At 34.9% G+C, this 26,293-nt stretch overlaps 5 protein-coding genes across 7 annotated transcripts; 2 read left to right on the forward strand and 3 right to left on the reverse strand.

The window, feature by feature from the left end:
• The first annotated feature begins 439 nt into the window (after positions 1-439).
• LOC105951878 (fimbrin-5) lies at positions 440-4,611 on the forward strand. The gene is made up of 16 exons (XM_012975342.2): positions 440-505; positions 605-781; positions 1,010-1,188; positions 1,301-1,471; positions 1,564-1,823; positions 1,923-2,094; positions 2,201-2,239; positions 2,327-2,395; positions 2,483-2,599; positions 2,735-2,946; positions 3,046-3,201; positions 3,298-3,497; positions 3,575-3,732; positions 3,827-3,923; positions 3,994-4,085; positions 4,188-4,611. The coding sequence occupies exons 3-16, from the start codon at positions 1,102-1,104 to the stop codon at positions 4,392-4,394; spliced, it is 2,037 nt and encodes a 678-aa protein (XP_012830796.2). The 5' UTR covers positions 440-505; positions 605-781; positions 1,010-1,101; the 3' UTR covers positions 4,395-4,611.
• LOC105951877 (ankyrin repeat family protein) lies at positions 4,571-6,979 on the reverse strand. 2 transcript variants are annotated; one of them, XM_012975341.2, is made up of 5 exons: positions 6,397-6,979; positions 5,531-6,299; positions 5,360-5,396; positions 5,134-5,267; positions 4,571-5,045 (listed from the first exon to the last, which is right to left on the reverse strand). In XM_012975341.2, exons 1-5 carry the CDS (start codon positions 6,854-6,856, stop codon positions 4,727-4,729), a joined length of 1,719 nt encoding a protein of 572 aa, XP_012830795.1. In that variant the 5' UTR covers positions 6,857-6,979; the 3' UTR covers positions 4,571-4,726. The 2 variants fall into 2 exon arrangements, with proteins under 2 accessions (XP_012830795.1, XP_088683629.1); XM_088827503.1 differs by having other exon boundaries at positions 5,531-6,293; positions 6,397-6,916.
• A 4,289-nt stretch (positions 6,980-11,268) lies between these two features.
• LOC105951879 (protein ENHANCED DOWNY MILDEW 2) lies at positions 11,269-19,620 on the forward strand. 2 transcript variants are annotated; one of them, XM_088812566.1, is made up of 20 exons: positions 11,573-11,734; positions 12,390-12,614; positions 12,681-12,835; positions 12,940-13,036; positions 13,557-13,610; positions 13,710-13,852; positions 14,257-14,353; positions 14,485-14,583; positions 15,474-15,721; positions 15,840-15,929; positions 16,014-16,361; positions 16,471-16,618; positions 16,967-17,068; positions 17,815-17,907; positions 18,286-18,327; positions 18,467-18,577; positions 18,692-18,763; positions 18,832-18,950; positions 19,066-19,129; positions 19,225-19,620. In XM_088812566.1, the coding sequence occupies exons 2-20, from the start codon at positions 12,411-12,413 to the stop codon at positions 19,507-19,509; spliced, it is 2,571 nt and encodes an 856-aa protein (XP_088668692.1). In that variant the 5' UTR covers positions 11,573-11,734; positions 12,390-12,410; the 3' UTR covers positions 19,510-19,620. The 2 variants fall into 2 exon arrangements, with proteins under 2 accessions (XP_012830801.1, XP_088668692.1); XM_012975347.2 differs by having other exon boundaries at positions 11,269-11,734; positions 12,390-12,835.
• A 272-nt stretch (positions 19,621-19,892) lies between these two features.
• Positions 19,893-23,166, reverse strand: LOC105951880 (uncharacterized). The gene is made up of 6 exons (XM_012975349.2): positions 21,851-23,166; positions 20,928-21,223; positions 20,733-20,826; positions 20,561-20,638; positions 20,363-20,464; positions 19,893-20,224 (listed from the first exon to the last, which is right to left on the reverse strand). The coding sequence occupies exons 1-6, from the start codon at positions 22,316-22,318 to the stop codon at positions 20,087-20,089; spliced, it is 1,176 nt and encodes a 391-aa protein (XP_012830803.1). The 5' UTR covers positions 22,319-23,166; the 3' UTR covers positions 19,893-20,086.
• A 921-nt stretch (positions 23,167-24,087) lies between these two features.
• RBL14 (RHOMBOID-like protein 14) lies at positions 24,088-26,118 on the reverse strand. The gene is made up of 2 exons (XM_012975350.2): positions 25,659-26,118; positions 24,088-24,997 (listed from the first exon to the last, which is right to left on the reverse strand). Exons 1-2 carry the CDS (start codon positions 25,863-25,865, stop codon positions 24,215-24,217), a joined length of 990 nt encoding a protein of 329 aa, XP_012830804.1. The 5' UTR covers positions 25,866-26,118; the 3' UTR covers positions 24,088-24,214.
• Positions 26,119-26,293: the final 175 nt, after the last annotated feature.

The raw sequence follows: 26,293 nt of genomic DNA on the forward strand, positions 1-26,293 counted from the left end.
ATCAAACTTATTTTTTAACTTTTAACATAGTTTTAGAAAATTTGACAAAACACTTTGAAAGAACTTATAAACTCACAAATTTGTTATAAGTTGTTGAAGCCAAACGCCCTCTATATATTCCAACCAATCATGATCAAAAGAGAACATTGGTTTATGTAAACATAAAAATATATATAAATGATTTGGTGATCTTGTTTCAATTTCGAAATTTTGTTTAGTTTATTCGTTGGAGTATTTGATTTGATCATTCATAATATATAATTAGCAAAATTTTTTTTTTTAATATTACTTGATCTTGTTTAATATATTTGTTAATTTATAAGAATAAGACTAAAATAATATTTTTGAATAAAATTCCATGTTGAGATGGGCTAGTCTATTTTAAGTAATGAATAGAAAAATGTATATAGATAAATAATAGAGACAAGAAAAGGTGTATGATCGATCATGTACATCATGACTTTAATTTGCCTCCCTAAGAATTCGCGGGTCCGTATGGCAAAACGTTAGTTTCTCCTTCCGAATAAAGTTTTAGTTTTCATTTTCATTTTTATTTCCATTTGCATTTTCATTTGCCATTTCCGACACACACACACAATTGCAGGAAGTGAAACAAAATTATGGGATTCTTGATTGTCTTCAACTACGCCTCTACTGCAACGACTTATATTTGATTCCAACCATCATATTAAATTAATTAAACGGTTCCGATCTTTCTCTCTCTCTCTCTCTTCTTTTGTCAACGTTATTGATCTGGTGATCAGTGATCATCTCCCCAAAGGTACTGTTATGTTTTGTGTGGAGAAAATAATACATGCATGCATGCATCTTGTAATAAACCGATCCATAATCACATGAATATATATATATATATATATATATATATATATATATATATATATATATATATATATATATGAGATCTGGGGAGATTATTATTATTATTTTTGTTCAATTTGTTGATTGTTACAAAATTAATGTTTAATTTGTTTGTGGATCCATTCCTCAGTTTTGTACTAGGTGTTTGTGGTGTGTTCTGTGGTGGTGGTGGTGGTGGAGTGAGCTAAAGCTTGAATTGATTGACAAGTAGAAAATAATAAAATGTCGGGTTTTGTGGGAGTTCTCGTCTCCGATCCTTGGCTTCAGAGCCAATTTACTCAAGTCGAGCTTCGAACTCTTCAATCCAAAGTATTTACATTATTATTATTGTCTTATATTCTATTTTTCTTTTCATCATGAAAATATTCTTAAATATATATTTAGATCCTGACAATGATATATTATTGTCTTAATTATTTAGTTTGTGTCAGCAAGAAATCAATCTGGGAAGGTTATACTGGGTGCTTTGCCACCAATTATGGTGCAGTTGAAATCCATCGTCGATGTTTTAAAACAGGACGAGGTCAAGGACATCTTGAGTGAATCGTCTACCGACTTTGACCAAGAAATTGATTTTGAATCCTTCCTTCGGGTACACGACCTTGTTCTTTTTTCATCATCTTTCGTTTCGTTTCGTTTCGTTCGATCAATAATATAATATATTTTGTAATGATTGATGTGGAGGCATATTTGAACCTACAAGCTCGAGCGAAAGCAAAAGTAGGGGGTTCGAAAAGGGCATCTGCTTTCCTAAAAAACTCGTCTTCGTTCCTAAAAAGTTCAACAACAACACTTCGCCACACAATCAGTGAATCAGAGAAGTCATCTTACGTTGCCCATATCAACAGCTTTCTCGGAGAAGATTCCTTCTTGAATAAGTATCTCCCTATTGATCCATCATCAAATTCTCTCTTTGACTTGGCCAAAGACGGAGTTCTTTTGTGGTATCCAATAATCGTAATCTCTTTTACATGAAAACATATACATACTAATAGAAGACAAAATGTATTATTTATTAAGAATTATATAATTTGTTTGTGCAGTAAACTGATAAATGTAGCTGTGCCTGGTACTATAGACGAGCGTGCAATTAATACAAAACCGGTGCTAAATCCATGGGAGAGGAACGAAAACCATACTCTGTGCCTCAATTCTGCAAAGGCAATTGGATGTACTGTGGTTAATATTGGGACACAGGATCTCATTGAAGCAAGAGTGAGTAATTAATGAGTATGCATGCATGCATGCTGTTTCTAATTTCCAGTTATTTCGAATAAATGTAGTTACATAGTAATTAATCTTGTTATGTTTTCCACCACAGCCACATCTAGTTCTTGGATTGATTTCTCAAATAATCAAGGTATTATATTATATTCCATTCCATTTCCATTTCTGTTATGATTATATTATATATATAGATATGCTGAAATGGAAAATAAATCCTCAGATACAAATGTTGGCTGACCTTAATCTGAAGAATACTCCACAACTTGTTGAATTGGTGGAGGATAGCAAGGTAATTTATTCTTTGCAATATGATTATTACTTCATTCTAATTACGGGTTCGTTCCTCCTAAACTAAAAAATTAAAAAAAAAATGCAGGATGTGGAAGAGCTTATTGGGTTAGCACCGGAGAAAGTTCTACTGAAATGGATGAATTTTCATCTGAAGAAAGCCGGATATAAGAGGGTGGTCACCAATTTTTCATCAGATTTAAAGGTAACATAACATACATACAACAATAAGTTGTTAAGTACTGAATAATTTGATCATGATGTCGAGGAGAGAGGTGCATATATGCTTTTGGTTTGGGCTTATAAATAATATGATCGACGTACGTACGTGTGCATGCAGGACGGAGAAGCATATGCACACCTGCTGAATGCACTAGCCCCAGAATTCAGCACAAGATCGACACTTGATGCAACAGATCCAACTGAAAGAGCAAAGTTGGTTATTGAGCAAGCTGAGAAGCTTGATTGCAAGAGATATGTTACTCCCATTGATATTGTTGAAGGCTCCACTAACTTGAATCTTGCTTTTGTTGCTCAAATCTTTCAGAAGAGGTAATTCCTTCCTTCCTTTCTTCTCTCTCTCGTACAGAAAGTTTAAACAAACAAATGATTAAAATATATATATATATATATATTTGTATCAACGTACAGAAATGGACTATCTGTGGACAACGAAAAGATATCGTTCGCAGAGTTAATGACAGATGATGCTGAAACTTCACGTGAAGAGAGATGCTTCCGCCTCTGGATTAACAGCTTAGGAATCGACTCTTACATCAACAATGTCTTTGAGGATATCAGGACAGGGTCTGACCGACGGCCGACCTATTTTTTTTTTTTTTTTTTTTTTTTTAATTTTCCTTTTTGTAAAAAAATAATAGTAATTGGATTTTTGCGTTGCAGATGGGTACTCTTGGAAATTCTTGATAAGATATCTCCAGGTTCAGTAAATTGGAAACTGGCTACAAAACCTCCGATAAAGATGCCTTTCAGGAAAGTCGAAAACTGCAACCAAGTTGTGAGCATTGGCAAAGAACTCAACTTCTCCCTTGTCAATGTTGCTGGTAATGATATTGTGCAGGGAAACAAGAAGCTCATTTTAGGTAAAATAATCAATCAACTGTCTCATTTTTTCTGTAAAAAAAACGGAGTAATTTTTAATGTAGTTTGTTGCATGCAGCCTTTTTATGGCAGTTAATGAGATTTACAATGCTCCAACTGCTCAAGAACTTGAGGTCTCATTCACAAGGAAAGGAGATAACTGATTCTGTCATACTAAATTGGGCAAACAACAAAGTCAAGAAATCTGGCAGAACTTCCCAAATGGAAAGCTTCAAAGTAACTAATTTCATCCTCAAACTTCCATCTTTCAACAATTTACTATTATTATTATTATTATTATAATTTTTTATCTTTTTTTTATCATTCTTAGGATAGAAGCCTTTCAAATGGGACTTTCTTTCTTGAACTACTAAGTGCCGTAGAGCCGAGGGTTGTTAACTGGGGACTCGTCACAAAGGGCGAAAACGGTAATTACATATATGCAATCGAGTTTTCTGCCTTTTTTTGACTAGTGAAACTGAAATATTGTAACTGCAGATGAGGATAAGAAGTTGAATGCAACATATATAATCAGTGTTGCCCGAAAGCTTGGATGCACCATATTTCTATTGCCTGAGGATATCATGGAGGTATGTTTCAAACCTTCTTTTAACAACGACCACGTACACACACATGTATATATATACAAAGAAGTTAGCTTATGTATTTATTATATTATATTACATATGTAGGTGAACCAGAAAATGATACTGACATTGACAGCAAGCATAATGTTCTGGAGCCTGCAAAGAAAGGGTGCAGATTCTGAGCCATCATCCCCTACCGAACCTGAAGCTGCGGATAATGACTCCATTACTCCAACCGTTGATATTTCTAATTTGTCGATTGAGGATCAAGACACCAATAATGATTCTCCAGCACCAGATGAAAAAGATTAGTACAATTTTTTCTGCCATTCACAATTATTATTATTATAATTATTTTTATTTTATTTTACATTCAAGGCCTGACAGTGGTAGAACAGATTCTCCTTGAGATGTTTTGTGTGTCATAAGTTTTGCCACTCCCCTAGAGAACAAATATACTGTATTTCCTTTGTACAATAAAAACAATATTTTGTGATCATGGAATAAAATTTGATAGCTATGGTCAGAATTGCCTTGGTGGTGAGTTCATTACTTATTTTTCCATTTCACTACAAAAAAACTGCGAACCAAATGCATATTGCAAACGAAAAGAAAAGTATGAGTAGATCCTTCCAGAAGAAGATTCAAGAGATTTTCTCCTGCTCAGCCATAAGCATGAGCATCTCAAGTCGCTTGTCAAAAAGCAGTGCACTTTCGTCCCTCTTGTCAAGTTCATCACCTTCAGCCTCAAGCCATTTCTCTCTCAAATCATCGAGGACATTTCCTTCAGTTGTATTTGCCTCAGCTCCAGGAGCACTTGGGGCCGTTGTTCGAAGCGAAGAATCTCCAGAAGGAGGTGGCAAAGCCAAAAGCATTGCCCGAAACTGCGGTGTTTCAGCAAAAGTCTCAAAGTTGCACGCCATTGCATCTAGACAATATTCGCGAATCTTGGAGACCCCATACCTTCAAATGTCAGAAATAGATTAAAAATTAATTAATGTATCAAAAAGACTGAATAAATTGGTGAAAAAGGGGATAATTGATGCCATACATGTCAGATAATAGCAACCAATGACATAATTCTGCAAGAGAAACCATTTCTAGTTGGGGTAGAAGAGCATCAGCTACTGCACGTTTAAGAGGAAATAATAGATATCTTGAAGCAGCATCAAACATTTCTTCAGCCTGCACATTAATAATAATTATTAAAAATTCAATACAATTAAAAAATATAAAAAAACATGCAGTGCAAGGAGTTGTAGGTAGGTGAAGCACACCTGATCAGGGTCTATGTCAGTCAGACCATCAGTATACCTGAATCAACAAAGTATGTTTTATGTTATTAATAAGATGAAACAGGTTAAAAGCCATGTTGTTTTAAATATGTTTAGAGCTAGTTTGCGTGTATTTATTTATGACATAGAAAGAGAGACAGAGAAGAAACATACATGTATTCAATCATTTTCTGAAAAGCCTCTTTGCTCAGGTCATGTTCTTCAAGACATGGAAGAGTAGGGTCAGGTAATAAGGAGTCTTCTCTTCCTTGAAGAAAATCTTTCATTCGGGACAATCTTGCCCTGAAATATTCAGATCTTGATGCTAAGATAACTTGATGGCATCGAAATATTTTATCCTCGACCCTCACACAAACATCAGCTAGATCATCTTCCAAATCACTCGTTTGGACTTGGAGTGAACCAACAAGAGATACAATATCTAGATTATTTCCTCTGGAGGAATTGGAAAGAGAGATTTGGAGGGATCGACTCAATGCAGCAGGGAGACGATCTTCTTCAGGAAGGGAGATTCCCTGCAAGATGAACCTCTTCTGAGAGTTTTCTATATCTCTAAGGGATTTGTACTCTGCGTGTCGTTGATGAACTATTTCTTTCTCAACAAGAATTTGGAGAGAATGGCACTTGCAAACACGGCAAATTCTAGCGAGATCTTCCATGTCTTCAACGGCGACCTCAAGCCTATCGGAATAAAAGAAGTGGAAAAGGCTAAAGAGTGAAGGATAAGAAAGCCTTTCGCGCGAGAATCGCACTTCCTTCCTCTCTCTCCAATCAGTCTCGAATTTTTGCTTGAAGAATGGGGATCGGGCAGCCAAGATGAGTCTGTGAGCTTCGAGGGGTCTTCCGTGCACATAAAATACAATATCAGGGGGAGAGTAGCTCGAACTGGATTCTCCACCATTTGATGATGTATTACCTACGCCTACGCCGAAGATTGATTTCTTAAATTAAAAATCAACAATTCGATAGAAGAATTAGGGAAAACTGAGGAATGAGATGAATCGGGCGTGTGTGTGTACCTTGCGAAAGAGGATTAATTAGATGATGATGATTGTTGGCGTAGAATTGGGGGTGGTTGGATTTGCAATTGCAGGCGAAGAAAGTGTCTCTGAGAGAAGCCTGCAAGGGTTGGAGAGGGGGAGGTCGGGCCTCGAAGGACTTGAGCAATTTACGGACCTTGAGATTGAGGGCGGCGTAGTGGCAGCGGTCGCCGTCGAAGGTGTGCTCAGAGCAGATGGCGCCGGACTCGAGAAGCATACGGGCGGCGTCGAGATGGCCGGCGAGGCAGGCGTAGTAGAGTGCGACGGAGTCCCATTGGTCACGGGCGTTGACGTTGACACCGGAGTCCAATAAGTAACGAAGGCGGTCGACGTCGCCGGCGCGGGAGGCCTCGAAAACGTCGCCGTAAGGGACCTTCTTCAAGGGGAGTGAAGAGTTGAAATCGTCCAGGGAGAGCTCTATACCGTCAAGCTCCGACATGCCAATTGCCAAATTCTATTCTTTCTTCACTCTCTCATCACTCACTCACTCCACTCAGTCGAGGAGAGATTTTTTTATAGGGCAATAAGTACAGCTTACACCCTCGAGTTAGGGGTGCTAAACGACCCGAACTCGAGCTCGAGCCCAAAATTAATTGTTCGCCAGCTCGCGAGCTGCTTTTTTTTTTTTTCTTCTTTTTATTATATATATATGAAATGTTATTTGCGGTCACAAAATTGCTATTCGCGGTTTATAACAAAACTCCCTAAAACTGCAAATAGCAAAAAGAAAAAAAGTTCGAAAATTCGAAATCAAGCTTGAAGAAGGGTTGGACTTATATATATATATATATGTTATTCTTATTCTTCTTCTTATTATTAACTAAATAGTCTATAATAATAAATATTTCTAGTATTTAAATAGAAACAAATCTATATTATTTAAATAATTCATAATAATATAATATATTATAATAATAATAGAAAAATTAAAAAATATATATAACTAGAGTTCATTATTTATTTTATAATTTTTTTTATTTTCTTATAAATAAATTTTAATAAAAAAATCAAATGATTTTAATAAAATAAATAAATAATAATAAAAAAAATAATAAATGAGCTCGAGCTCGCCAAAATTGGCTCGAGCCAAAAAAATTGGCTCGATGAGCTCGAGCTCGGCAACATGGACTCGAGTTCGAGCTCGAGCTGGCCAAAAGAGTCGAGTTCGGCTCGTTCCCACCCCTACCCTCAACTACATGGTTTTAACCAGTTTGTCCCCTGAACTATCAAATACTCCCTTCGAGTTTATGGTCAATCATTAAATTATTAACACATTTAATTTGAATGTACAATTACTTTTATGTCCTTGGGTGTTTGTTGTAAGAAACTTAATAATTATATAATTACTACGTGTTGAATTTGTCGATTTTGTTATGAATTTGTGATTGAAGTGAATTAATAGTTTACATGATTTTCTTAATTGTGTTTAACTTTTGGATTCAATATGTTTATTAATTGTCATTTTGTTCAATTTTGTGAATTTTTTGTTTATGCCCTTTATTAAATGCATAATTTTTGGGGGTGATTTTTGTGCATTATAAGATGTCTTATAACACGAAGTACACGAATTTTGTGTATTTGAGTTGTTACTCGACATTTTAATAAATTTTAGAAGAAAAAACAGTGGCATTTCAATGGTTAAATAAGGAGAAGAAAAACGGAAATACGAGAAAAATAAACCAAAAATATGAAGCAAAATAACTTGACAAAATAAGCAAAAAAAGTTCGGTGAAAGAGCTTTAATATATATATATATATATATATATATATATATATATATATATATATATATATATATATATATATATATATATATATATATATATATATATATATATATATATATATATATATATATATATATATATATATATATATATATATATATATATGGGCAAAGTAGTCAAAAAATGTCCGAATGTGGAAAAAATGCCTAGAAATCATAAAGTCAAAGTGCCACATCAGCATTTACAAATAAAATTTAAATGAAAGGGGGTATTTGAGACGTTTTATAGTTCAAGGGGGCAAACTGGTACAACCCCCATAGTTCAAGGGTGTAAATTGTACTTTGCTGAAGTACCTTTTTTTATATAAAAAGAGAATATATTATAGGGGTAGGTACATATAAATCTCCGAACACAAACTTAAAGTGTGGATCAGTCCTTAGAGACGTTTCATAGGCGTATCAGTCCCTAATGCAAAGTTTTACATACAGTTCAGTCCCTAGAGGCAAGTGTAAATTCTAAAATACTCTTTACTTTAATATGAAATTACATACTTTTTCATTTTCTCTCTCTTACTTTTCTCTTTCCTCTTTCCTCTTTTTCTATGTCTCTTCTCTCTCTCATTTTCTTGCCCGTTCCAATTCAATTTCAGTTATTTTTCTTAAAACAACAAACGAAAATGAACACGAAAAGGCGCAAGAAAACGAACTCCTAAATCAATATAAATGAAGCAACAAGAACAAAGAAAAGGAAGAACCAAGGTAGTAGAAGAAGAAAAAAACAAAAAGAAAAGAGGAAAGAGACCCATTTTCGAAGAATGGTGAAGGAGAAGAAATAAGATTTGATTTGTTTCCCCTAATCATTAACTCGGTTCCAATATCTGTTATTTTGTTGTTCGAGTTTGTAAAGGTCATTTATTTATTGTCGATTTTGAACACTCTTCTCTTGGGTATTATTCTTCGGCGACATTAGCACGTTCCCAAAGCAATTTTAGTCCTAGCAAGGATTTGATGTATAATGTTTGATGACTTTGATATAGGAAATGAGAAAAAGGTTTAATTGTATTAGTGATGTTGTAGTATATGCCATATGCAATAGTGGTATTCCTAATGCATCTGGATGGTGTTGAAAGAGAGTATTGGAAGTACTAGTAGTGGAACTTTATAGTGGGTTATATTTGATATAATTGTAATTATGTGTATGTAGTTGCAGGAATATGTCATTTGTTATAGAGCTAACAATACTATTGGTCAGCTCTACTCGTATTTTATATTGAAAACATTGTACTATATATTTTGATGAATTGCACTTACCTGTTGAAGTCATGGTACTATATTTTGTTATGAATTGAGTTTATATGGTTGACTTGACCACAAATTAATATAAATAATATAAACGTACCATACTAATGAACAACACCTATTTTCTAGTTTATTTGAAGATACCGTGTCAATTCTAGACATGTACTTCACATGTGTATTCACTGTACTTACGTGTTTCGCACATCGGACTATAGTTTGTAATGAATTGAGTTATACGATTTCCATGACACTTTAATGATCAATTAGTATAGGAGATGTATAAATTATGTTTTAGATGTGTATGTTAAGGTTGGTGAGCATTATTGTTGCGTTTGGAGTACAAAATGCCATAAATATGTTGAATTTCATACATGATACTCATATAAGTGCACAAGATACCATAAATGTGTTGGATTTATTACATGATACTCATATATGTAAGTGTATAAGACTCATGGGTAGAGCTAAAATTTCCCTCAAATGTTCCCATAATCTATGTTGATCAACTCCTACATCTCATTTCATGTTAATAGTCTAATGAAGAAATGCGTCTTAAAATGATATTATATGGATACATTGGCCCCACAATAATATAAAGAATATAACAGTACAATATGAATGGACAACATATACTTTATCAATAAACTCACAATACTATATGCATGAATAACTCTAACTTTACCAGCTTATACATTGTACTTATAATTTGTGGAACAAAACATACTATATTTTGTGATAAATTGAGTTGAACCCATTTCCTTGACACTTTAATGATAAATTAGTATGGGAGATGCATAAATTGTGTTTTAGATGAGTATTTTAAGTTTGGTGAACATTGGTGTTACGTTTGGAGTCCACAAATGTGTTTGATTTCCTACATGATATTCACATATAGTACAAGACTTGTACGTAGGACTAGTATTTTTCTCAAATATAATGTTACCATAATTGATGTTGATGGATTCTCACGTTATCTCGTTTCATGTAATTAGTCATAAAATGAAGGAATGCCTCAGAAAATGAGTTTATATTGTTGTATTGGTTCCAAAATAATATCTATAAAGCAAGCGTACCATATAAATAAATGGAGAACATCTATTTTTTCATTGAAAGAAGCGTACTATGTGAATGGACAACACGAGCATCACCGGTGTAATGTATTCATTTTTATGTAGAATAAATTGTACCATAATTATAATGAATTGAATTGTACCAATTTCATAATAAATTTAGTGATTAGTAAGTGTGGGAGGGACATAAAATATATTTTAAATGACTATTTTAAGATTGATGAACAATGGTGTTGCGTTTAGAGTTCAAAATGCCTCAAAATGCCGACATGATACTCACTTAGACAACACGTACTTCACCACTGAACCAAATATACTTGATTCTAGACGTAACCGTACTATGTTGACACATTTATTCTACTACATGACTAGCAATACTAGTACTTTTCATCTCTTATTTCAACACCATCCAACCACACTAGCAATACTATTTTTAATACGAAATATACTACTGCAGTTACATAAAACACAAAATGTTTCAAAAAATAATACGAGAAGCTTCTTTCTCAGAACCTATATCAAACTATCAAACATCTTTTAAATATGTGACTAGAAAAAAAATTCAAATCTTGTTTCTTCCCCTACACAATTCTTTGAGAATGGATCTCTTTCCTCTTTTCATGTTGTTTTCTTCACGAGTTTTTTCTTGCGCCTTTTTGTTTGTTGTTTGAAGAAAAAAAACTGAAAATTGAGTTTTAAATTGGAAAGAATTTGACCGGGCAAGGAAAGAAAAGAAAAAAGAGAAAGAGAAAAAGTGGAAAGAGGAAAGAGAAAAGAAAAAAAATGAAGAGAAAGAAAAATTAAATGAAGAAAAAGAGAGAGAGAAAAAAATAATATAATAATGCAAACATAGGAACTGAACAACATGTGAAATTATGCAGTAGGGACTGATCCGTCTATAAAACGTCTGTAGAGACTATACTGATGCGCGTTTTAAGTTTGTATTTGAGGATTTATTTGTACTTACCCCTATATTATTAATTAAATTATTAAAGGAGTAAATAGGAAGGATTACCCAAGACGGTATACAACAGCAAACACCGTATAAAGTAGTACCTTCACATTTCTGGCAATGCAAATATGCTGTGCAGCTCTTCCTCTTACCCACTTTAATTTAAAGTTTGTATGTAGGAACCCAAATCTCTCTCTCTCTCTCTCTCTCTACCCAAACCCAAACCCAAACCCTCATCCCTGCTGCTGCTGCATTCACATACAATCTCAGGTAAAACTCAAACGCAGAAAAAACTCACTATACATCTCCATGCACGATCATGATCATATACATCTACACATAATTAATGGCAGCATCTACAACTTTTTTATTTTTATTTTGTTTTTTTATTTCTCGTTTTCAGAGGAGCTCCTTTCTCTTCCTTCTTCTTCAATTTTTTCTTCTTCTTTTAGTAATACGTAGGTAACCAAGTAACTATAACTACTGTTCTGCATTAATTTCTCTATTTGTCAATTGTCGACGTGATTCTGCGTGTGTGTGTGTGTTTTTCCTTTTCGGTGGGCATGTCTTCTCTGCACTAGCTAGTAAAACGCGCTCTGATATCACGACTGAGTTTTTGGCTCAATTTTTCTTGCTTTCCCCTTTGCTTTTCTGGAAATTAAAATTCCCGTTTATGGAAGAGGGCTTCGAGATTTTACTTATTATTTGTATATGTTTTTTTAGCTCTTTCCGTTTTGTAAAGTGACTTTCAGCAGTAGAAAATCCCTTTTAGTTTTGCATAATTTCTCTGGCTATTCTGAGTTTGGTTGGAATTGTGTAATACATAATATGGTTATGTCATTGTCTTCACTTGTTTTGAGCCTTCAGGGTAAACTGCATTTTGGTGGGAAGTTGATAATTGAGTGTATTGTTGTCTTGTCTGTAGTAACCTGCTGTATTGGAACATATGTCATCATCAGAAGAGGAGGGTGAAATTGTACCAGACTACGTGTCGGACTATTATTTTGAAGATAGTGAGGGAGAGCCTATTTCATTTTCGTGTCTACCCCTTCAATGGAATGAGAATAAGGGTGAGCAGAAACTCGACTCCACAAAATATGCATTTCTGCATGGAATGGTGGAAGATGGGCACCAACTAATCTACAGAAAGGTAATTGCATGGAAGTTTATACTTTCTTACGCCCTCCCTGAAATTTATGCCCTTTTGGATGCCAAGTCTGAAAGATGGATAAAGCTACAAAAACCACGAAAGAGTTATGAAGATACGATAAGGAGCATCTTGATCTCAGTCCACTGTCTCCACTTTATAAAAAAGAACCCGGAGGAGGAATCTGGTGAAGCATTATGGAAAAATATTCGTAGAACCTTCAGGCATGTGTTTAATTTGTACTTGTATACTGTTTGTTCAATACATCTCTCTTCCTTGATTCTTTTGATTACTTGTGCCTGATGCTTACTAATATTCATGCATGTAGTACATATGAGGTTCCACCTTCTGAGGATGACCTTTTGGACCACATGCAATGGATTAAAGAAGCTGTTATATGGGATAAAGATATTGCAAGAGCTAAGGTCTATATTCTCCCGTTAATTACTATAATAGTGGGGCATTATTTGATACACGTATTGGCTTTTGTATGAAAAAATGCAATTTTCTTGCTTAGCATTCTCAAGAGATCCTAATCATGCCTCGTAGTTTTTGATCTTTATACTATTTAGTCCTCTTTTCTTCTGTCCTCGCCTCACTCTGGTTTGTTTGTGTCTGATGAGTCTCAGATTGTTCTCTGCTAATGCTGGCTTCATAAGTAGTACCTTATTCCCCGAGTCTTGCATTGGAATAAGATTGACTGTTGGCAAACGATTCACACTTAGCTTGGATTTTCATGATATCGTGATTTTTTTAATATTGTCTAATTTTCATTTGGTCTGTACCTGTACTTTTTGCTGAAGAATCTCACTTCACCTCTTTGACAGTTGCCATTAGCAGTATAAGGTGTTTTAGTATGAGTAATTGTTCGGTGTGCATCAGCAATTGGTCTGATGTGTTTTTTTTTATGAAATCTTATTGATAATGAATTTGTTAATGAATCAGAATCTGCATACCTTTCTTTCTGAAATATCTGGAAAGAGGAAAGCTTTATGTGAGGTAAGTCTCAAAACTGATGGAATATGTTGCAAGTGCTGTGACATGTGCTCTTTTTTTAATTTCTCAATCGATCAAGAGCCTGTGTGCTTTCTTTTACAGGAAAATAGAATAGAGAAGAAACCAAAGTTTATAGTTCAAGATGATGAGGATATTCACAATCATGATGATTTAAGTGATACAGAGCAAGATGAATTGTTTGATTGTGTTTGTGCATTTTGTGACGATGGTGGTGATCTATTGGGGTATGGACGCACTTTTTAGCTTTTCAGATGTTTGATAGACTATTACATGTTAAAAACTTTAATTTTTCATACTTCTTGGTTGTTGATGTATTTTAAGGACTTTTTTTTTTTTTTTTTATTAAACTTGTTATAAAACTATTAATCGATCCTTTTATTTTTAGCATTATTCATGTTTATGTTTCTTATCTTTTTTTGTGTTACCTATTATACCCCTTCAGGCTGTCACTAAATTAAAATATGGAGTTCCATTAATTATCTTTCCTATTCCTACCTCTCAGAAAAGCATGAATGCTTTATGCTTCTTAACTTTTTTGTACACCTATTATACCTCTATCACTAAATAAATGGAGTTTCATTAAGGTGAATTAGGTAAAATGTGATGTTATGGTCTTACTTCAATGCAGTTGTGAAGGGAGGTGCATACGATCCTTTCATCCAACTATAGAATCTGGAGCCGCCTCCGCATGTGAATCTCTTTGTTATAGCAGTGAGCAACTTGATGTATGGCATATCGTTTCATCCTCTCTCTCTCTCTCTCTCTCTCTCTCTCTCTCTCACACACACACACACACACGCACACATACACAACAATCCTATATCTGAATTCAAAGAAATTTCTGGTTATCTGGCAGGCTATTCAGACATTTTTGTGCAAGAATTGCCAATATCAACAACATCAATGCTTTATTTGTGGTAGGCTGGGCAGTTCTGACAAATCTTTTGGTGCAAAGGTGCGGCTCCTTTAGACAATTTAAAATAAGCAAATTTATGAAGACTACTTGTTACTTTTCTAGTTGCTTGCTCTTTAAAATGCTCGCAATTCAGCTATTATTTTCTCTCTTTATTATTTTAATGCAAGTAGAACTCTTTGTGGGGTTAAACTTGAGATTCTGAATGGATACTGAAAGTTGAATCAAACATCTCTTCCTACAGCTTCAAATTGTTACGAATTATTGGCCATAACACATTAAATGAGAGTGTGGGTGTTGTGCGGCATTATGTAGCTAAATCTTCAGTTTAAATGAGTTTATTTCACACTAAATATGGAGGATCATACTGTTAACTACCTAATATTTTCCTTTCTTCTTCTTTTAGGAGTTCTACAACTGTATTTTACAATTTACTTTTGTATCAAAAAGATCCAATACGCCATCGTAGTGTCATACATCATCATGATGGAAGAACTTGTAATGTTATAATTCAAACTTTCTCCTTGCATCAATGCAACACTTAGAAAACCTGGGATATGATAAGTGTCTGAGCAGATAATTTTTTTTCGAAAGGCAAAAGAATATCCTATTCCCCAGATAACGAAGCATCAGTTATCCAAGGACTTTGCTATCAACGTGCTTGCACTTGATGCAGAGTCGGTGGTGCCATGAACAGATGGAGGCTGCCATATCCGATACACTATCGTTTTATCAGATACTGATTTTTTCTGTACTTTCCCTTGGTACATTTTTCCAATGATATTTTCCCTTTTTACTTGCTCATTTTTTGTTCCGACTCTTTCTGGAAGGATTGGGTGCGAGGATTAATTATCAATATCTTTTTTTTTCTTGATTTCCATCCAAGAGTTGGTGGACATACAACATAAACTTTGTTTGTCTGATCTCTTAAGGTCTTCGCTTGTGTCTCGGCAACATGCGGACATTTCTATCATCCACGGTGTATCTCAGAGCTGGTTTTCCCAGGAAATGAAAATCAAGCTCGAGAATTCCAGAAGCAAATCGAAGCTGGAGATTCATTTACATGCCCTGCTCATAAATGTTATGTGTGTAAGCAAGGAGAAGATAAAAATGTTGACGAGATGCAATTTGCAGTATGCAGGCGCTGTCCAAAGGCATACCACCGGAAGTGCTTACCAAGGTTCGGGTTTTATGTTTAATGTTTTTTCTGTCGCTAACTTGCTATGAAAAGTGCATTTTAATCTTGTTTGTTATACCAAGTACACAATGGGGTTTTTACAATTTGATTGATTTGACAGGAATATTTATTTCCAGCGGAATGATGTAAAAGATATTCCTCAGAGGGCTTGGGAGGGTCTTTTGACGAAACGAATCTTGATATATTGCATGTATGTTTATTTAATTTGTATGATGGTTTGATTTTCTTGAATACTTACCTGAGATTCCCTTATATAACTAAATATGTTATTCAGGGATCATAAGATCTGTCGTAACACTCTCACACCGAAAAGGGACCATGTGGTGTTCCCTTGTGTTGATAGAAAAACAGAGCAGGAAAAATTGAATGTGATCTCAGTGAAGAGGAGCAATGCATGTGGAATTCTGAAAGATGAAACTAAAGGGGAGAGCTCAAAGAATTTTGCTATGTCTGAAGGGAGAAAGCCAAATAAGCCTTCCACAATGGAGAAGACAAAGTTGCCTTGGAGAAGTGATCAGTCACTGCCAATGCCAAGTGTAAAAAAAGTTCCACCAAAATCTATGGTTGAAAATATTCCATCTGGAAGTACAAGGGCTGTGAGAACTGCAGAAATGGAAAAGCGGTGAGAACCTGTACTTTGGCAAATGCTTGATATTGTTTTCTTATCTTTTCTTCGGTGAAGATTATGTAGTCGAAAAAAATGAATGTTAAATATAATTATTTCTCTGCAGAATACAGAGATTGATAGAAAATTCTACTTCTTCTCTTAATGTGGAAGAATTCCTTGATGAACAGCGGAGGAAATGTACTCATGTTTTGTCCCCACATTATAAAGTGGAAAAAACGATTACCATGGGGAAGATAGAATGCTCGGTGCAGGTGCTTTTTTCTTTCTCCTATGTAGCATATTATTTGTCATATCTTGGGAAAGATTAAGAAAACTCTCTTTTATAAATGGCCCTCCACTTTCTACTACATGCGTGGAATGGATTCAGTCATTTTCTAACTTAAAAATGGACAATCCTCGTTGTAATTATATAACACATATTCTGCTTTGTGTTGGCAATTTTATTTACGAGAAATGTTGAAATAGAAGTGGTTTAAACAATGTGAAACGGGAGAAACACCCCCTTTCATGTTGCTATTAATGAAGATTTTTGAGTTTTAACAATCATGCTGATTTCATGTTGTTTACTTGTCCAACCTGTTGGTTATTGTTTGTCCAAGGCTATCCAAGAAGCTCTAAAGATATTACAAGAAGGGGGTACCGTTAAGGATGCAAAAGCTGTTTGTGAACCTGCTGTTCTTTCTCAAATTGTCATATGGAAGGTTTGCCATTATGACATAACTACTTATAACTGATTTTAGGACCCCATGGTTATGCAAATTCATCTGAGCTTGTGAATTAAAAAATATATCATGCTGTGTTCTAAAATTTGTTCATCAGATTTTTGTAACAATGTAAATATTCACCTTTTACACCTTCATAACTAAGCACACAAACACTTTCTTCATGCAGAGTAGTAGTAGATGTACAGACAGCTTTACTGAAAGTAATCAGGCTAGTTTCAAATTATATAGGGACTGGTTGCGTAGTTTGTGCATTAATTGTTGTTCTTATTTGCTTACGACCTACTTGTTTTCCTACATTTATGAATAGAGTGTATAGTTTTATATGAAAACTACTCCATATGGATAAATTCGTTGGGTGGTTCAAAAAGCAGTAGATAACACGAGCTTGTTATTCTTATGATTTAATTAACAAGATATGCGTTTGTTTATACAAAAGAGATACTTTATCACTGTCACTGAATTTCTCTGGGTTTTTCTAAACCAGTAAAGAATTCCAAAATTGGTTAGATTCGAGTTTATCAAATACCATTTCAGTGAAGTGTGTTGTTGTTCCATGACAAAGTCAACATGTTTCAACCATTGTCATCTAAGATTCACGTGGTATATGTTTTCACTGTGTTGCAACTTGTATCGTACGCTTTCCATGTATTTGTATATGATTTGAGCATTTCTGAATTTGAAACTTGGGCATTTAAGTTATTAATATCTGCTACATTTTTCAGAAGAAGATGGGGGCCTATCTTGCTCCATTTATCCACGGAATGCGCTATACATCTTTCGGTCGGCATTTCACGAAAGTGGACAAGCTGAAGCAGGTAAGAGATATTTTCAATTTCCTTGTGATGCAACGCTCCATTTCTGTATGTTGATAATAAGTCAGACCAGAAACACAAGGTAAATTTCAGAAGAGTATCATTGTTTGATTCTTCATGCAATATCTGTTCCTTAATATGTATGTGCTAAAAGGGCAAACCTTATCCCCAAAAATGCACTTTTAGTTATCATAGTAATTCTCAAAGGTATCTTTGAAGTTATAGATTAAGTTTCTATTTTTTCCATGTGTCTTGTGTTTGTGTTTGCTGAATTCCAGTCTAGCAAAAATCCATATGTTCCTCTTCACCGTGTTAGTTTTTTCTGTTGTATGAACTCATTGGTACCAGATCTAGTTAATAATCATTGATCCAAATCTGCAGGTTGTTAATCGGCTTTGTTGGTATGTGCAACATGGTGACACGGTTAGCAGACTTTATACTCCTTCGTACCAACTGCTTGCACTCCATTTTATTCCACATTTAAAACCATTCTTCAATTGCATGTACCTTTTGAACTATCCACTGTGGAAGTAAATGGGATCAAACAATTTTCTTGAAACAGATAGTTGATTTCTGCTGCGGATCAAATGATTTCAATTGCTTAATGAAGGAAGAACTTGATAGAATGGGAATACAGTGCTCCTTTAAAAATTATGACCTCATACAACCCAAGGTATAGTTTCAACTAGGTTTATGACTAGTACATCGACTTTTATTTACAATTTTCTGACCATATATGTTAGTTCTATGATCTAGTCGTATTATTTACTTGTATATTTTGTTGTAGAATGATTTCAATTTTGAGAAAAGGGATTGGATGAGCGTTCAGTTGGAAGAATTACCAGAAGGATCTAAACTGGTAATGTGCCTTTAAAGTAGCAAAATATTTCAATCCAATTGCGTTTCACTCATATAGTACGTGCGCAGATCATGGGGCTAAATCCTCCTTTCGGGATGCACGCATCACTTGCAAACCAATTCATAGGCAAGGCTCTCAAGTTCAGACCAAAGCTTCTTATTCTCATAGTTCCTAAAGAGACCAAAAGGTAACCATGCAACCAATAATAATAACATAAACTCTTAATTAGTGCATGCATCGTTTTTCTCCTTAGCCCTTATTAGCCTTAGCCTTGTCGTCTTTTTTGTCCTATGCCATCACAGATTGGATAGAAAGAAGACTCCATATGACCTTGTTTGGGAAGATGACCAAATTCTTTCTGGCAAGGTATAAATTTTTGTAATGCAGCTCTCTTATTTTATCCTTTTAAGCCCTCATTAGTTACGGTATTAAACTCGTTTTTTTTTTTTTTTTTTGGTCAGTCGTTTTACCTTCCTGGATCAGTAGATGTGCATGACCAGCAAATGGAACAATGGAACTTGAGTGCACCGCCTTTGTATTTATGGAGTCGACCCGATTGGACCGCCAAGCACAGACAAGTAGCTTTAGAACACGGCCACTTAATCAAGAAACAAAACACAGAATATTCTAATTATTTGATGGAAGAAAATCAAGACTGCTATGGTGATTTCTCCAGTGTTGCGGATGGCTACAGTGATATAAACTGCATTCTAGAAGATCTTCCGGAACCATCCGATGATGTTTGAACTGAAGAACTTGAAATTATTTTGCAAATCTATAGATTATGTTTATGTATGTATTCAAGAAAATTTCACCTTTGAGAACTAAAAAACATATGCTTGTTTTGTGTTTCAAAATTCCTCTCATTTTCAATCTTCAAAAACTAAACCAAAATCTTATTGCTACCTTGGAAAAAAGCATAAATAAACACTACTTTTCTTCTCAACAAATTGATCGGATTTTTTATTCAATTATACTTATAATACGTATCTTTAATCTTGAAAGGAGTCACCATACATCGCACGGGTGAAGTACTAAAGTAAGCAGTATCACTAAAATCCTCGAATGATGTAAACATTGGTTAACACAAAAGCTTTAAAATTTGTTTGTTTAGAGGAAAACAAAGGAATGATATGTCAAGTCTTTTATAGTTGGCCAAAGCCAATATATAACCTCAAATGATCAAATGAGATGAGAATTAGAGAGTTCAATATGAGAACATGCATTACACAACTCAGAAATTTACAATTACATCAAATATGTCTACTACTACAACTAATTAATATGTTTTTTCTTTTGGTTCTTGTCCACAAATAAAAGGTGTCATTGTTTGTCATCACCATTTAACGAATTTAGCCGTCTTACTCTCTGATCGAGTTCTGCCATCACCGCTGGCTCCTGCTTCTTCCGTTGCTTCGATATATTCGTTGTTATCATAAACCCCAGCTTCTCAAACGCAACCTACATATTTTAATTTATTCTTTCTGAGAACAATAAATATATGAAACTATTCGCTAGCATGCAATGAATATTATTATTTATTTTTTTCATTCGAAGGAATAAAAGAAGCTAAGTAATATTCGAGTGAAAGGGCGTTACCGTCAATAACTCATCAGGATCGAAGAGGTGATGAGTGGTTCTCTGAATAACATTAATCACATCACCAACATGATGTGCCCTAAGCAACTCCTCTTCATTCATCTGCATTCCATTCATCAAAACACAAAATTATAGGTTTGTTTCCTCATCTTTGCAGATTTAAAGAAAAAAGAAAAAAAAAGGAAAGAGTTTTATTACCTTAAAAACTGCTAATGCTACATTAAACAACACCTTTGCCCCTTCATAGAAAAGAACGTCCCATATACGCATAGTTGTCTGTAAAGGGATTGAATTTTTTTAGTATTGTGTGGTTAATTTATCAGGCAAGCAAATACATTTATATATTATATAGATAGATATGCATTCTGACCTCTGAAGGCAGGCTTTTAGAATAGAGGCATAAAAACCACTCTGTGCAAACAAGAGAAACATCAAAGTCCATAGCTTCCAAATGAGCAGCTATCCTGCATTATAGTTTCTCTTCATTTCAATAATATAAATCACAAAAAGCACAATAATAATGCGAAAAAATCGAACAATATAAACGGTATATGTGATCAAGCACCTGGGGCATTTTTTGGTGAGGAGATCCTTAAAAACTCGTTGTTCGACGTGACAGCCAGACAGGTTGCTTGTGTAACAATCATTAACCAAAACATTTTCCAAGAGAACAGCAAGCATCCAGAATGCATCCTCCTCCGTTTTCATGACAAGCAACAATAATGCTGCAACATAGTTTAAACCCTGACAATATCCAACATCAGAATCCCGAAAAGAATAGCCGACAAGAACACGTCTTAGAGCAGCATGCCCTTCTGGAGTGTCCAACCACGAGTGACCTGGAAATGTCCGTGGGAGGTCCTGCACCCCACACATTTACACAAGAATTTATTTTGTCAAGAATATTAAATAATGCTCTATATAAATCAATAACATACACGATTACCATGAAATCTGGAATTAAAGAAATAATACAGACTATGGAAAATTGCCATGCCAGCATCATCTTTTTATAGTAATTACGGACACACATCATTTGTAGTGTTTATCACACTATTTGAACGAGTGTCGTTCATTTTTAAAAGTTCCAACACTAAACAGAACATTTTGGACTTGTCGCTCAAGTGACCTTATTTTTCACCTTTCATATTCAATTCACTTGAAAATTGAACAAGTCAACAAGCCCTTGATCCATCTCTAATTAGCTGATCAACTCAATTTAACCACCACATTGGTTTTACAAGGCTACAACAAAAAAGCAACTTCATAACCTCTAAAAACCAACTATGAGCCATTCATCATCACAAAAACACACACACACACACCTAATGGCTTATAAATCGGAATAACCAAGATCAGAAAATGCACCCCAAACCATTGAACCAAACAATAATAATAATAATAATAATAATAATAATAATGATAAGCTACATCAAAGAAAAAAAAGACAATGGAGAGAGAGAGAGAGAGAGAGAGAGGCATACATACATGATCAATCTGCTTGGTAGCAGGGGTAATTTTGTCCTCAACGGCGGAGGTCAAATCACGGTAATAGCTGTCGGGGACGGTGGATTTCTTTTTGGCGGCGCCGGATAAGGAGAACCAGACAGTGGGCCTCAAATTGGGAGGGATACCTTTTCTGATGAGCCGCTTAAGAGTGATGCCATTCATAAAAGAAGAGAAAACATGACTATCCTCCAAATACCAATTAGGTCCTTTACTGCACTCCAATTCCCACCAAACTTTACCCTGTTCTCTAACCTTCTCTCTAACATCATTCAATACATTAACATCATCAACATTTCCTTCAACTGTGAATCCGTACAGATCTTGGAATTTCACTGTCATGTTTGCCCTTCTTGCATGTATGCTTGGCCTCAATATCGGTATCTGTGCCTGGTACTCTATTGCCATGTCCCTCTTGCTCTGGGTCCCACTGCTCCCCCCACCGTACATCTTCTGATATCAGAGAGAGAGAGAGAGAGAGAGAGAGAGAGAGAGAGAGAGAGAGAGAGAGATGATGGGAGAGAGTAACAGAGACAGAATAGCTGATGGATGGATTATTAGATCAAGAATTCAAGGCGAGAACAAGGAAAAATGAATGAAATGGTCGCACCCTTCTCTTTTGAATGGAAACTAAGGAAGAAGTTCAAAATTGAATGATTAAACAAACAATTTACAAGTAAGATTTTAGAAAAAGTCCATTTTTTTGTTATGTACCAATAAACAAACAATTAATTAATATACAGAAAGAAACAAACAGAAGAAGCAGGAGGCCCTCAAAAAGTGAAAAGCTTGGATCTTTATTCAAATATGGATTAGTGAAACACAAGAATCAAGACCATCACCACCAACAATATTTAAAAGGGGTAAATGAAAACGTAAATAACAGACGAAAACAAAAACCCAAAATAACACAAGGAAGCGTAGGAATTGTCTATCCAAACACGATTAAAAGAAAACAAAAAAAAAGAGGGGGAAGGATAATTGGATAAAAAAGAAAAGAAAGGAAAGAGTAATCGGTGATCGACGGGAAAATGTAAAAAGGAGGAAACAATCTGAATCAGTGGTCTCAATTTAGAGAAAGCAAACGGAAATCGGACAATTAACCATTTCATTACTCTTTATGACAGCTCCCTGTAATAAAACTATCACTACAAATTATTATTATTATTTATTTATTCTCTTTTATAAATTGTTTTTTTTTTAAATAAATAAATACAATGTGGGATGCCTCGATGTTTTTATTGGCGTAGGATGTTGCACCCATGTTGTTCATAAAATACGAAAAACATAAATATTACAAAAAGAACAGTTGCTTTCATCTATTTTTAGTGTTTAGAAATAAGACCAACATCAATTGTTTTTTTAGAAACATTAAAAATTGGTCGTTGGATAAATTAGAATAGATTACAATTGCATTCTGGATTTTTTTAATTTTGTCTTCTTATTATATGACTACAAAGCATGTTCTTGTAGATAATGCAGCCGGTGAAATGAAATGTGCCGATAGTTTTATACAGTCGATAGTTTTATACACTGGCAAAGCCAAGATACAACGGTTTCTCAATCCCCCCTTGTATTTTGTATAGATATTTACTACTTTTCATGTAATTTATAATAATGTATTACTCGTATAATAATTTAGTCCTGCAATTGATGATCTATCTAATCGAAGGGGTTAAAGAATGCAAAATCAAATGATCCGAGTTTGAATCACTCACCCAATTATCTTTTCTAAGCCAAGTTTGTCACATCCCTCAATATTGTTTAATTTTAGAATATTCCCATTTGAATTTGAGAAATGAGACATGTAATTTAAATATCACTTTATAAAAATAGTGGACCAAAAATTTACAATTTACAAATTTTAGGTGAATTGTGGCATTATTTAAAGAGAAAAAAATGTGAAAATGTTAAGATAATTTACAATTTACAAATTTTAGGTGAATTGTGGCATTATTTAAAGAGAAAAAAATGTAAAAATGTTAAGATTTGTGGGAGAATCGAACACGCCCTATTTATGGAAGCAGAATATCATTACCACCTCAACCAATAGCCGTTTCGGTAAATTTATGTATAACTGTACTATTTCTTTAAAATCAAAAATCAAGGGGGTGCAACTGCACCCCCTAGATCATAGCTAGATCCGCCACTGCATGTAAGCATCTGAAACAATTATGCAAGCAGGATGAATTTCACTCATTAAGCAATAGGACAAGAAATTGCAGAACACTGCATTAGCAAATATGAATTAGCTTATCAACTCCGTTCAACACGCTAAACCCAAATTAACATACATATTGCAAGTTATTATCGAATGCGATTCTTGTGTCCACTAATCTTTCCAAATCATTGGCCGAATCTCTGCACCCTCCGCTGTCTTAATTCCTCAACGGAAATCGCCTGACTACTGCCAGTAGTCGGAGGAGGGGGCGACGACCCCCCACCATAGTCGTCATCATGCTCTGTCCCACACATTTCACAAACACTCGATTGACTTGTATTATCGTATGTACACGCTCCACATCTCCATACATTTTCCGCCTCACTCCCGCCAAGAATTCCTCTACCAAATACTCTGCTCCGTTGTGAAGGCACTAAAACACCATGTGCAAATCTAAAAGGCCAACTCATGAAACGGGCAACACCCGTTATTATCTTCACAAACGGGTTCCCACCAGAGTTCGAAGCTGTCAATTTCAAGTATAGAAGCCCAGCAAGTATTCCACCAAGATGACCAAGAAACGAGACACCAGGTACAAACATCTGGACAAGAACAAGTTCTGCCCAAGCAGCATAACGTGTTGGAACCACCAATCCGTACAGATGTGTATAGTCATCCGATCGAGAGTAAAGAACTACTTTCATGGCAAAAAGCACACCGGAGAATCCGACAGAGTATTCGTTGTAATAAGGACTATCGTAGTCGAAAAGCAGAAGACCTTTGGCTAGTAAGAGAGTGATGCCTTGAGACATACCGACTAGAGCTGCAACCATGGATGCGTATTCAATACTTCCCATTGCACTCTCGAGTTGTGTGCCTTTCCATAAAAGTGATAGCATGTTGTAGAAGAGGTGGGGTTCGTTAATGTGATGGAATGCCGACAAAATGAAACGCTTCAGGTCTTTGTGCTGTGCTTCAACAAAATGTAAAGCTATGTTACTTTATTGCAAAACACACAAAGTCAAATAATTACATGATTCTGATTCCTTGAGAAGTCACTCTTTATCATTTAAGTTTAACTTCCAAACAAACAAAAACTAAACGTGATACAAACAATCTAACAAAGCAAAAACACAGCAAACTGATGAACAAGTGTAACACGAACTACATGATATAGATGTAATGAGTTGAGAAAACCAGTAAGGCAAAAAACCAACAAACTAAGTGTAACTATCTAAGTTGGTATCTGAAAAGAGAATAATAATAATAATTGGATTTTGCAGTATACAGACGGAGAAAGTGAAGAACATGTTCTTCTACAAATCAACAGACAAATTGCAGAAAGTCAAGAAAACATAAACGGTAAGAGCATTTGAACGAACTTGTCAACTAAAGTATGCAATGTCACACAAATAAGTTACATATATGAACAGAGCTCCATTTGCAGGGTGGGTTCTAATTTGTTCTGGACCAGCAGCACCATTAGCATTAGATCAAGTATGAATTTCACATCAGACATTAACACTTGAGCAAAAGAATCAAAACATCGTTAAGCTAACTAATAGAAGCAAAACATGAGAATAAATAAATGTGGAAGAAAAAATGAAAAAGATGAAGAATTGGGGTTACCTTGAGAATGAGGTGGGGATTGAACAAGACATGATTGAAAGGGGGGAGAATTGGATCGAGAAATTTAGGGCGCAAGTAAATGAGTGTGTTAGCAGCAATAAGCCCAGCCGTGACAGGGGGTTTACGCTCAAGACGGCCGTACTCGCTCAACGCCTGAATCAGAAGCAGTCCGATCATTCCACCGCCCCTACCTCTTCTTCTATCCATCTCCCTCCTGCAAACTCTAATTCAATTTGGAATTGGAATTGGAATTTGAATTGGAATTTGAATTTGAATACGGAAATGGAGAACAACAGACTGCAATATTAGAAGAAGACTCCTTCCTCTATTTGTGTGTTTTTTTCTTGGTGGGCAAGTATGGTATCATCGGTCATACAGGAAACTTCCAGATTGTTCTTTATTATTATTATTTTTACTTCCACTATTTGGAAAAAAATAAAATTCGAAATATATGACAATCAATTCCTTAATCCTTATTATTATTATATATATTTTTCTTTCGTAATCCTTGTGTGATAATTTGTTGTACGATTGTAGAAATTACTACTTTCGGAAGAAAAAAATCCTATTTGATTTTAGTGTGAATGAACAAACTGGGATAAATAAAAAAAAAAAAAAAAAGAGCTAAGGGGTAT

The sequence above is a fragment of the Erythranthe guttata genome, chromosome 13, assembly GCF_056151865.1.
Source record: "Erythranthe guttata isolate IM_541 chromosome 13, IM_541, whole genome shotgun sequence".
Classification (NCBI taxonomy): Eukaryota; Viridiplantae; Streptophyta; class Magnoliopsida; order Lamiales; family Phrymaceae; genus Erythranthe; species Erythranthe guttata.